The 13439-nt window shown below is 26.0% G+C and overlaps 1 protein-coding gene across 1 annotated transcript in view; it reads right to left on the minus strand.

Moving 5' to 3' along the window:
* Positions 1-9902: 9902 nt before the first annotated feature.
* The window catches only part of LOC111618277, a 62043-nt gene continuing 58506 nt past the window's right edge, over positions 9903-13439 (minus strand). Inside the window, exon 8 of the mRNA XM_023359772.1 lies at positions 9903-10138. Coding sequence (XP_023215540.1) covers positions 10006-10138 — 133 coding nt within the window. The 3' untranslated portion in view covers positions 9903-10005. The remainder of the gene's footprint in view (positions 10139-13439) is intronic.

Raw genomic sequence — 13439 nt, forward strand, 5'->3', positions numbered from 1 at the left:
TTTTGAATGTACCTGAAGAATATGAGCACTTTCAAAAACATATCTATTAAATTGTAAAAGCATAAATTATATATGCATACAGTATATATATTTCTACTTTTTCTTTCCAACTGAATGATACCTGATGTAATACATTAGGTTAATCTTTCATGTAAAATTTGAGAATCCAGATTCAAATCTGAGCCTTTTAGAGCTGTAGGTATTTAATCATCCAGGTTTTTTATTTTTTTAGATTGTTTAATCATTACATAACTTTTAGTGGGTTGTATACTTTGGGATTTTTGTTCTACAGAAGTACAGATCGTATCAAAACAAAAAATGTTTTATTTCTGTTTATATTAAATATATTTTTCCTAGTTAAAGACACAGTTATAAGAATGTGCAGTTATAAGAATTATTATTATTAATTCAAAAATAATATATAATATTCTGTTGAATACATATAAAAATATAATTTATAAAGTCAATAAGCTATATTTTCTACGTCCAAAGAATAATATAGAGTTAAAGCTTTGTAATTAAATCTTTTTTGGATTTCCTAGTGTTTGGGAATCCAAAAAAGTTTGAATTATCCATTTTTAAAAATTAAATTAGTTTTCTGCAGTTTCTATTTTTAATCAGTAAAAAGAAAATCTAGAATATCACTAAAGCTATAAAGTTTGATAGCTTTGCCCACATTCTAAAAGTTTATAAAATGGTGCCTTTTGGGAAATTGCTAACATGTACACATTCTCTAAACTAGTAAACCACACATTGCTTTCTCTTTTCAAGTTTGTTTTTGAAATATGATATATACTACTATCCAAAAGTATCCAAATTTGTATTAAAAATTTTTAATTATTATTTTTTTATACTAATTTAAATATGAATTTCAAGAGGAATAATAATAAGTTTAAATTATCCAATAATTTTTAATTAGTCAAATTAATTGTTTTTGATATTTTCTAATACAGTTTAATCTTTTTGCATACTGTCTTTATCTTAATAAATACTCATTCTAAGAATTACTTTTTATCTGTATGAGTTTTTTTAACTTTTTGAAATTTTAGTGCTGTATGTATATCAAATAACTATAGAAAACATGTTTTGAACATTGCCATAGTAAATAAAAAAGAAAAAAAAACATCATTGATAATATGGCTTTACACTTCTAATATCTCTGTTTATAATTCAAGTTTTATTTTCTGGGGAGAACACTCTTAATAATTTCAATATAATATGCTAAGTATAACTAATAATTTACTTACGACTACTGTTAATATATAAAGTAAAATACTGAAAATGATTATACTTAGCTAAAAATTAGTTTTCTTTTATTTTCAATAATTGAAAAATGTAGGTGCAATACATCAGTTCAATTGTTCAATATGTCATACTCAGAAAGACAATAAAATCGTAAGATTCATTTATAAAGTTGATATAGTGCATAAGCTTCATGAGAATTATTATTGTTAAAGGCAAAACAACATTTTCATCAAAATTAACTATGTATTACTATATATCTAAATATTGTAATTTTAAGATTTTAATAAGTAATCAATAGCTATGTAGTATTAAAACAGAGGTCTAAACTGCATGGTTTACTAATGTATACCTACTTCCTAATAACTTTTGCAACCTGCTAAGAGATGTGTTTTACATATATATATTTTACAAAAAAAGAAAAACTTATTTCCTCTCAAGGGCATTTTCAATGCAATAATGATGCCATATGATTATTAAAATCATTTGAAATTCTATCTGAAGCCAAATTATATATTATGTATGTACTGTACTTGGAGTATCTAAAAGAAAGTTCTTGGAGCATGTATGAAAACAATTTCTTGACATATATTCAGATATTACTGGCCTTTAAACTGATTAAATTTTAAAAATTCTGAAAGTATACTGTTATTTTTACAAATATAGTTAAAATATAGAAGATTAATTACATATAATACAGAAATTAAAAATCATTTTTATTTTAATCAAATTTTAATTAACTTTAAGAATATCATTTTGCAGTTCATGGGATACTTTAAATTTGAGACTCCTGCATTATTGTGATTATTAATAGCAAACATAGTAAAGTCACAAAAAACATAAATTATTAAATTTATAAAGCTGTCCAATAATGTGAGAATATGCTGGCATATTTGACTCAAAATATCAAGATTCATTTTCATAACTTCATAATAAAATACATCATAATATTATTGCTTTACATTAAACTTGTAGATAATGATATTTTTTTAATTCTTCAAAAATAAATAAATATTGTAAATAAATAAAATGCTGCAAGATATATAATTATAAATAAATTAGTAAATAAATAAATAAATAAATATAGTGATAAATGCCATATTTTTGTTTGTATAATCCACATCACACAACCCATGATGGCAGAAAATTGCTAAAATAAAAATAAAACCTTTGCATAATCCACCATATCATGTATCTTGTGTCTATGGATGCAGTCATTATTCCATAGACACAAGTTTGTGATTGCAATTTTAAATCAATGCATAACCCATCCCATTGCTTAACCTATACCCCTCTCAAACTCTCTTAAAACACATATAATTCAAATTATACACACAAAAATATGGTACAAATAATTTCACTATTCCATTAAAATAATTTTCTCAAGAAAAAGAGAAAAATCCATAACATATTTTACAAATGAATTAGGCATACCAGAATAAATTTTATGACCTATAAGGAACCAACTGGATATGCTAGATGAAACTAGCATCCTATAGTCATTTATTTAAACATTCATAGCACTAAATTAATATATAACAATATATAATAAAAAACTCAAATGCACAAGTTAAAAGAAATGTATAGTATTTAATATAAAATATTTTTATATTTAAAACACTTTTTATAATATTAAGCAAAACTGTCAGCCTGATAACTACTGTAGAAAACAGTAACATACAATATATTCATCTGAGTAACAATTATATTTCAGAGAATCAAAATAGTCATTCTACACATATTTGACATCACAGTAATAAATATAGCAAAGCTTGTTTTTATTTTAATTTATAACATTCAAAAATCAACACATCACATGCAAAACAAGTTATACAATTATGCTTACAGTATTGAGCATCCTAAATTACTTTGTCAAAAATATATTAAAATTACTAATATTAAATGCAAAGGTCACTTTGGAAACCTGCTAAATGATTGCACCTTTCATCTGCCAATTGAAGGAGCAGCAATTCACTGGGACGGTAAGAAAGACTTTGGCAAGCTATGAGCATTGATAACTTATCTCAATCAATTGCTCATGAGTGTTTAGTAAACATTAAATAATTTTTTATCAATGTTTATTGAAAGATGTGTTATTAAAATTATTATTATTGCTTAATAAAACATTTAATTGAAATGTCTGAAAAAATTTGAAAATGTGCTATAAAAATTACAGAAAAATAGATATGGATTGATATATAATAATATTTGAAATTAGGAATAAAATGTTCAAATATATTTTTTCTTCTTTGCTTTTTCAGTAATTATAATAAAATGTTCTATAATAATTTTATCTTATTTTCATATAAACTTATTTATGGATAATTTTTTAAACACTATTAATAACTCTTAACTACTTTGCCCCACCTCTTAATAAGTCTCAAATATTATATATATGATATGATATATTTCTTTCTTGTTTTAAATAAATTCTTAATTCTTTTATTTAAATAAATTTATAGTAAAATGTATTCTCTCATTTGTTATACTTCTCATGTATTACCATAACTATTTTATTTGGACATGCAACTCACTTTTTAGATTTGAAATTAAGTTTTGTTTCATTTGAATTTATAAGTGAAGATATGAAAATAATCATATGAAATGAATTTATAATTGAATACATTACAAAATAACTTCAGATTCATTTGTTAGAAAGCTATAATTATTAAATCTTTTTCAACTGCTGAGAGTAAATGTTAAAATTAATCTAGTCATAATCTAATTGGGGTTAACAATTCTAATAAAAAATTCACAAATAAATTTGGCTAAATAAAGGGTGAAACAATAAAATGATTTAACTGAATTTTACAAATTTTATACTATTACTTTACTTATTTTCTTAAAAATTTAGCATGACCTGCTTTAAATACAAAAATATAATTTAAAATCATTCCAAACCAAATCAAGATAATCAAATTTATGAAAAAAATTTTGATAAATTTTTAAATATGTTCTGAATTTTATTTATTTTCCAATTATACAGTGTTTGTTATTTAAGTGATGATTATTCACTGAATTAAAATGTGATATAGAGGATAAAATCATAAATAGTTAACTAATATTTTAATAATATTGGCAAATTAACTATGATTTATTTGAAATAAATCATAACTAATCAATTTTCAGATAAAGACATTCCTTGACTTACAATGTTTTGACACATGATATTTTGCACATATGAAGGCAGTAAGTGAAGTGGAAGTGCAGGAAAACATAATTTGAATTCAAGCTGCTCTACTGATATGTTAATGATCTTTCTTGAGACTTTTTTTTTATATATGTCATCTTGTATCTCGTTATGTTTTACGGTATACACATTAAGTCTGCAAAATGCCCCACTGTGAGAAGAGGAAGGCTATTACTCTCAATGAGAAACTTAATATTTAAGCATGGCAGTTATTGCTCGAGTTTGGGTTATTGCAATCAATGATAGCCTAAACTCAAATTACGTACTGTATAACCTTACATGCAGTCTATTTTTTTATTGGGCTGCAATTTTAAAAAATTGTAGACCTATAAATTTTCACTGTCGTGTCTCTCCTTCTTTATTCTTGAGAATGGAGTTAGATAGATGAAAGCTGAGACCAGAAACGTAAAGATTAGGGTCAAGAGGACCCCAATTAACTATATACAAACTTCCAATGCAAACTGGAAGTCATGTTATTTCAATTCAAAACTTTCCTCCTGAAAGGAGTTAGATGGATGACAGGCATGACTCTGTTGCAAACAGGAAAAGTATGATGTCCAGGGACAAGACACTACAGTACTAATTTGAGGTGAAAAGCATATACTTTAAATTAAATAAATTTTAAAAATATGATTAAAAATTGCAGCCCAGCATTGTGACAATGTCACAATAAATAATTGCTGGTTTATTTATTTTTGACTTATGATGTGTTTTTTGGAACATAACTCCATAGTAAGTCAAGGAGAGACTATATTTAGATTTTTTCCTCTATATATTAATAAATTCTTGGGAATTGTAATTATGTAATGTATGTATGTTTATTTTATTTCATAAACTTATACTGTCTAATTTTTCATGAGTATTTCAATGATTATAGACTAAAAACTGAAAACAAATGATATTTTTTGATAAATAATTTTTACTAGCATATATCTAGACTATTCAAAAATGAATTTATTTCAAATTGGAATAGCTAAAACAGTAAAATAGTGATTTTATGCATTCAATCAAATCTATTTGTATATGAATAAATAAGTTTATTTTATAGATTAATGAAAGAAATGTAAATACCAATATATCAATAATTTACTTTAGGCTTCATTTTCATTAACCATTATAGTTTTTTTCTACAAAAAAGTGCTAATTTTTAAATAAGTTAATAGCTAATAACATATTCTGTAATGGCTACATTACAGTTTATAATGTGATTATAATGTTAGAAGTTATAAGTATAATAAGTTCTTCAACGTAGATAAACTAAACAGAAACAAATTATAAGAGCATTTATTATATAAGATCAATGACAGTTCAATGGAGATATGGAAAAATCAATCAATGTGATGACAAATTACTTATGAAAAAAAGTAATTAATTTTCATTGCATATAGTTTTACTTTTAAAGCATGTCATGCAAAATTTTGATTTTATATACAAATATTAATAACTGAATAAAATATAAAATTATTCTTTATCTTCATTTATTTATGAACACATTATATATATAGTAGTTCCTCCAATGCTAGGTAGCATACCAGGTAGCACATTATATATGTAATGTGTATAATTGAAAATTTTCATATATATTGGTATATATATAAAAATTTCAATTTTCAAAGTAATGTAAAATAATTTTTTGCACATTATGTTTTAGAATAAACTACAATTAATAATTGAATTTAATTTAAAGAAGTATTCTGAAATATAAAGTTTGCCACTACATATTTCAATTTTTTATTAGATTTTAAAATGCCGGATTAAAAAGAACTGGGTGCAAGTAGTTAGGACTATGGGTCATAAGATCTCAGATTATAAGTTAAAAATTTAATATATTAAGTAAGTGATTTATCTATTATCTTTTTATATTTTAAAATATATTAACTACACTTTAAGATGAGGCAAAAGTTCTGTTTCATAGAAATAATTATTTTATATTTTAAATCTATACCTATTTATTTATTTATCTATGAATAATCATTGTTATATCAATATAAAAGTTAGAAATTATAAAATTGAACTGATTTGGCCAAATCTGAACGTTCACACAACAAAAATTAAATATTTCTAAAAATTAATATATATAATTAATAATTATTTAAAAAAATTAAGTTTTATGACATATCAATTTGGAAACAAATTCCACTGAAAAACAATCACATTTTTAGTCTCTCTTCAAAAGGAAGAGATGATTTTTTGGGATATGTATCAGCAATATGGACTGTGCAGATTGTCATTATTGACTATACAGTTTTAGTGAAAAATGCAAAAATATCAGTTAAACTGAACAAAATAATAAAAGAGAGATGCTTATCTTATTCTATTTATATTAGATTTAAAAATATTCTTAGAATAACGAAAATATATAACTGATTCTTTCAAAAAAATTTTTTAAAATAAGTATCCGTCATATAATGGTCAACTTTATATTCTATTATTTTTAAAATAATCTAGAAAGAAATATTTTATTTCACTATGAGGTAGAACTTTGTCTCATCCTAAATATTCATAGTAATTATGAAGTATCAGTCCAATTTTCTATTATTCATATACATATTAAAATTACTCTTGGAAAGCCATGCAGTTTTCTTAAACCAATTTAAAATTATAATAAACTTTTTCTTATTTAAAAATTTCAAAGTTCAGAAAGACAAATTTCAATTCAGCAGATTTTAATTTTTTTTAATAGTATAATTATAACAATATGAATGAGACACATGCATTTGAGTTTAAATACTGAAGGCTTTGCACAGTTCCATAAAATATTTTTCACAACAGTTTTCAATCCAGTGAATAATATATTTTGATATGATAATAAGTGTAGTTAAACAGATATTGGAAAAAGATGCAGACTTTAAATTTACAAATAAAAAAGATTAGACTGAAAAAAAAAATACAAGAATAAACAACTGACATGAAATTCCATTTTTTGGTTCTTTTTCTGTGAGACACATGCATTTGAGTTTAAATACTGAAGGCTTTGCACAGTTCCATAAAATATTTTTCACAACAGTTTTCAATCCGGTGAATAATATATTTTGATATGATAATAAGTGTAGTTAAACAGATATTGGAAAAAGATGCAGACTTTAAATTTACAAATAAAAAAGATTAGACTGAAAAAAAATACAAGAACAAACAACTGACATTAAAATCTATTAACTTCTTCCTACAGAGTGAGGTAAAATAAACTCCACATGTTTTTATTGAAATGTTTCAATCTAATTGAAAATTTCTCTTTATGATATTATGCAGCCTATTGAATTAAGAAGCTTCAGTTTTCCAGATTTTTTCAAAAAAATGTTTTAGATTTTTGTAAGGCTAAATGCTATGTAGAATGGCATCCATTCCACATCACCAGTAAAAGGTTAATTATTTTTCTTGTCAGAAGTTTATTGGAATATTATACTAAAAACAATGCACAAGTGAATGATGCTACAACCTCCCTAATATATTCAAATAAAATAGTAGCATTCATGCTCAATTTATACTTTACTCAAAACATTCACAATTTTTTTATTTTGAATGATTTTCAAAAGTTAATAATACTAAAAATTTATATATAATCTGTAACCAGCTGTGTGCCTTTGGCAAAATTTTATTTTTGGCTCCTCCCTTTTTTTTTTGGAAAAAAATATAAAAAAACAAATATGATAAAAAAAGTTAGCTAATTTTTGATTGTAACCAAACTATTATTTCAGAATTGGTCCCCCATGATGAAAAAATTTAAAATTTGAAAATAAAAATATAATACTGATAATTTTTAATACTCCTTTTAGGGGCCTGCTTTGTCTTGATGAACCTTGTGCCTGTGCACCCATTGCACTTGCCTACAATGGATGCCTTCAAAATTTGATATTTCCATAGCAACTGAAAACAACAAATAGCAAAATTATTGTTACTTCAAATGAAAGCCTATAATTTTATTAATTGTTTGGATAATAAATGTATGGATAATGGCAAAAGTAAAATATATTGAAAATTTAATATAATAAATTCATTTCAGCTTGTTAGTTGTTAGTTTTGTTTTTCCATAAAATAACCATTTTGCACCCTATGGTATCTAAAACACATATTTAAAATCTACATTGGCTTAAAATAAACTGCATATCTTCCCAATCACAACATTAAATAACACATTTCAAAAACCATTTTGTTTTTCATTTGCTAATTTTTAAAATCTAACTTTATAACTTTCTTGCACATAAATGGGATGAAATTAATTAAATATAAAAAATGATAACATAAATACCATACATGTAGACAACCAAGTTCAAAATATTTTAATGATCAAATGATAAGACTGGATTAACTAATGGGCTAGAACTTGACTAATTATTTTCATAGATACTATATAATTTGGATTAAAAGCAAGCAGTATCTAAACGGTAAGCAGATACTAGGATTGAAAGTCATGCTCTGACCAATCTTTTCTTCTAGAATAGGCTAAATAATTATGTTAATTCAAAATTAATATTATTACTAAATTTAATGAAAAATGAAGTTTAATTAACCAACTATCTTTAGTATAAATTACATAGTATATATGCAAATAATTATGGAATGAATTTCAGATTAAAAATTTATGATTGACACTAATCTTTAGAAAAATCCAGGATAACCTAAAAGTTAACATTTTGACACTTTAGCAGTTGTTTTCATATCTCTCATGAAATATGTTACCTAACTGATCTAACTTTTATAAATTTAAATATTATTTTAAAATTAACAACCATTGTTTTTCAAAATTTTATAATTATAATGATTAATTATTGGAATAAAACTTCACAAACAATTAAAAGTTTATGATTATTTTTGTGCCTTTTGTATTAACACAGCATTTTAAAGAAATTTCTATCATGAAACAACTTTTAATATATCACAATTTCACTTTAGCAATTAATCAATAACTTTCTTATAGGATACAATTAGTTGAAGGCTTTGATATGGTGCTATTGAAATAATATATTTTAAATGTGGAGCTAAAAATTTTTTAAATTTATGAATAAAGATAAAAGTACAATTTCTGTAGGGATATATAAAACGGCAGTGATAAAAGCTAAGCACAAAACATATTAATACTCATGAGCAATATCATTTATCATTGCTTTTTCAACTTTCAAAGAATCACATATTATTATAAATTCTAAAACAGAATTTATGACGTTTTCTAAATAACTAAATTTCACTTATCACTATCAAAGCAAAAAGAAGAAATTCATCATCAAATTTACAATAACTATAATAAAAAATATATTTTTGAAGCTATATTTATTATAAAAACAATTATGGTATATTTTGTTTCAAATAAAACAAATGCAACTATACATACTTAGGAAACAAAATAAGATGTATCTTGAGCACCACTTAAGGTCTAGCTCAACAGATACATAATATACAATTATTTCCATGCATTTCAATTTTGTCAGAAAAATATTTTANTTTATTGAAATAATTTATAGATTTCAAATAACATTCAAGATACTTTGTATTGTTCTTTGTTCATGGTATCTTGATATATGCCTTGAAGTGATAACGGAAACAGGAGTATGTGTTTAAAAATAAATATATTCACTTCATCACCGTCTTGGAAATCTATTATTATTTCGAAACCTTTGATAACGGTATTCTGGAAAAATACTAGGACGTGGTGTACAAGTAACATTCGGAAAATTAAGCCCATTGCAATGAATTTCTTCATAAGGAGAAGAACTGCAAAAGAATAAAAACAGTTTACATTATTTTTTAAAAATTTCTTATTAATGGCTTATCAATTTTAATGTACAAGTAGATTCTCACTTTTATGACCTAATTGGTTCCTAGAAAAAAATCTTTATTAAGTAGAGTTGCCAGATGTTCCAATTTAGTAAGATTTTCCCAAGTAATATAGTCAAGTCCCATGCTAGCTATGAAAAATCCCATACAGATGACATCTAATTTTGCACATTCAAAATTTGACACAAAACCAAAAAAATCAAATTTTATGTTTTAAAACATATCATATATAAGTTACAGTTAAACTCTGGTGCAAGGATTATTCTAAATAATTTTGGCACTTGAGGCAAGCCTAAGAACTATGCCAATGTACTTATACAGTAAGACCCCACTTAACACTGATTCAATATAATGCGGTCTGCTTGATGCCTAAAAAACGCTCAAAATGTACGCTGATTCAAATTAATGCAATATTTCATTGATTTGTATATAATACGATTATTCCCAAACATGAACCAATCAGCAAAAGATGGCAATTCATAGCAGCACAGTACTTTCCTTAAATCTATGTTTGTTTTGTGCAATTTTGGAAAAAATATATCATCATGGATGCCATAAAAAATAGTGACTTGGCTTGGCAAGAATTAACTGATAAATGCATGAATGGAGTGTGAAAGAAGTTATGGCTGAAGGTATCCAAGAATTCTCAATGAGAATAGCCTATTGCTGTATTGTTATGTTGACCAAATTGTCAACTTAATCAATACAGGAAATGTAGACGAGCAGGATATTGGGGAGTTACTGCAGGTTTCTGGTAAGAGCCTTACCAACGATGACTTCAAGAACTGGCAGAACAAGGAATTCATGTAGAACTTGAAAATAGAGATTCTGAAAACAAAGAACCCAAAGAACTTGCTACAGATTTCTTTAGTAAAAGTTTGGTAACGATAACCAAAATCGTTGATCAAATTGTAGTGAATGATCTAGATTTTGAAAGGAGTGCAAAAGCAAAATGAGGCATTTTGGATGCAATTTTCTGTTACTGACATTTGCTTAAGGAGAGAAAAAAAGCGAAAAATGAAACTTTGTGACTTTATTGCAAAAAAACAAGATTTTCAGAAAAGTCAGTACTTTTGTCACAAAAAATGAACTAATTAATATATTATTATACATTTCTGTTTGCATATGTTTATGTGTTATTTAACATATATTATTATACAAATGAATATAAAAATAACTTAAAGTAAATTTTTTTTAATTTTCAGTTGCATGTTTCCCTATTAGGATATACAATAAGAACAAAATTAGATCTGCTCAAACCTCAGGCACAAGCCTCACAAAGAAACATAACCAAACAACCGAAATTCTGCAAATTTTATCGTGTGGAGAATCATGTACAATCCTGAAATTACACAACATCCGGTCCTTGGAAATATGGTATTGTTGCTGAATGACTAAGTCGTGTACATTATGAACTCGACAATGGATATGTAATAAAAAGGCATTATGATCAACTATGTCTGTGTGAAATTAACAAACAGACAAATCCCATTCAGATAGAATTTGACTTCAACAAAAAGAAAATTGACAAATGCAATGACATAGTAAACAATAGAGACTCATCCCCAGTCCACACCCAAGCACAATTAGCTATGACGAAGAAACCGTAACGACTTTACTCAACAAAAAAGAGACAATGACAAAAATAACTTCTGACCAGCCGCAGAGAAGGAGGGAGAATCTAGCTGAACGATAACAAACACAAATGAATCAGAACCTCAACAATCAACGTGAATATGAAGACCAGTACAACACCTAAATCTCTAAACAAACAAATATTAAACATTTTATTAAGCGTGGGAGAATTGTTATGTATGTAAACCTCCAGGGGATAACCCACACCAAATTGCCCCTTGACCTAGTTAGGTGACCCCTCACCTCTGACCTTTGTCATGTTACTTTCTCTCCAGTCAGTTGTGCGTTAGCTGTTGTAACACTTAGACCTAGAGGCACAATGTTACATTACCACAAAGTTATGTTTCTACTATAATAAAGTTAATTATATATGTTAACAAATAATCGTTTATTTTACGGACACAACATTTGATGAAATCTTTTTCTCTGAAAAACCAAAATCATGTTAATCAATCAAGAACAAATTAAAACTTCTTTCAAGAAGTCAAATCTTTGATTTCTTGAAAGAGATTTGAATTTGCTCTTGATTGATTTGCTAAAAATCACACCTCAAGAATATCAGTGGAAAAACAACATATCTGGTCAACATCATATATCACAAAACTACTTCTCTCCTAAATTTTTCTAAAGAAACCCTCTTTTCTGGTTATACATACTAATAATGATTTTTATTACTTTACTTTAGGTCCTTCTCCTTATACTCCATCCCTTTCTCTCTCCCAATTATCTATTTTCATGCATTTGGTAAACTATCAGTTATATCTTTATATAGAGGGAAGTTTTTTAAGAAAAAGTTTAAGAGAGAAGGATAGATGTTTGTGTTATAAGATGGTGTGTGTCAGGGGCGTGCCGTGACATTTGATGATAGGGAAGCTGTGTTTCTGTAAGAAGCCGACATCCAGGGGCAATCAGTCATATGCGCGTCAGTGACGGTCTAGGGTCCATTCGTATCGTTTATTTGATAAGCCAGTAAAAACTGTAGACTTCTCTAAATGCATTTTTAATATCACAGTTACATTCCGAATCACTAGCCACGATATAAGGGCTACAATTAAAAATAAAATAATAAAAACTTACTCGGTGAAATAAAATATGTAGTGGATGTACTGGTACATACAAAATTGTGGTGTTTCGTTGCGACAAGTACAATGTCCCGCGAGCGGAAAAGCACGAAATAAATACACGTTGGATGTCTTTAACACAAAGATATTTATTGTCGCTTCGAACAGGTTCGTTTTTCTTCAGATCCCAACAATACAATAATCTCTGTACGTACATGCGTTAATTCGATCTAACAAACAGCGGATTAATTGAGAATTACGACTATACGCGAGGCAAAAAACTTATAACTAANATTAGTATACCTCAAAGGATGTGACAGGTTGTTGTAAATTTTAAATGTTTCTCACCATAGCTGTAAAAATCTAAATATGTTAAACTTAATAGATTTGTTTTCTAATTAATTCGTTTTAGGACCGGGTATTGTCCACGGAAATTTCCAAAATTTACAACTTTTTGGTCACTCTCGTCAAACTGGAAAAATTTCTGTCTTTATTACATCTAATACAGTATTTTGAAGAAATCAGTCCCCACTGTACTCGGC

The sequence above is a fragment of the Centruroides sculpturatus genome, unplaced genomic scaffold (assembly GCF_000671375.1).
Source record: "Centruroides sculpturatus isolate CEXI.00-Female unplaced genomic scaffold, Cexi_2.0 scaffold83, whole genome shotgun sequence".
Lineage (NCBI taxonomy): Eukaryota > Metazoa > Arthropoda > Arachnida > Scorpiones > Buthidae > Centruroides > Centruroides sculpturatus.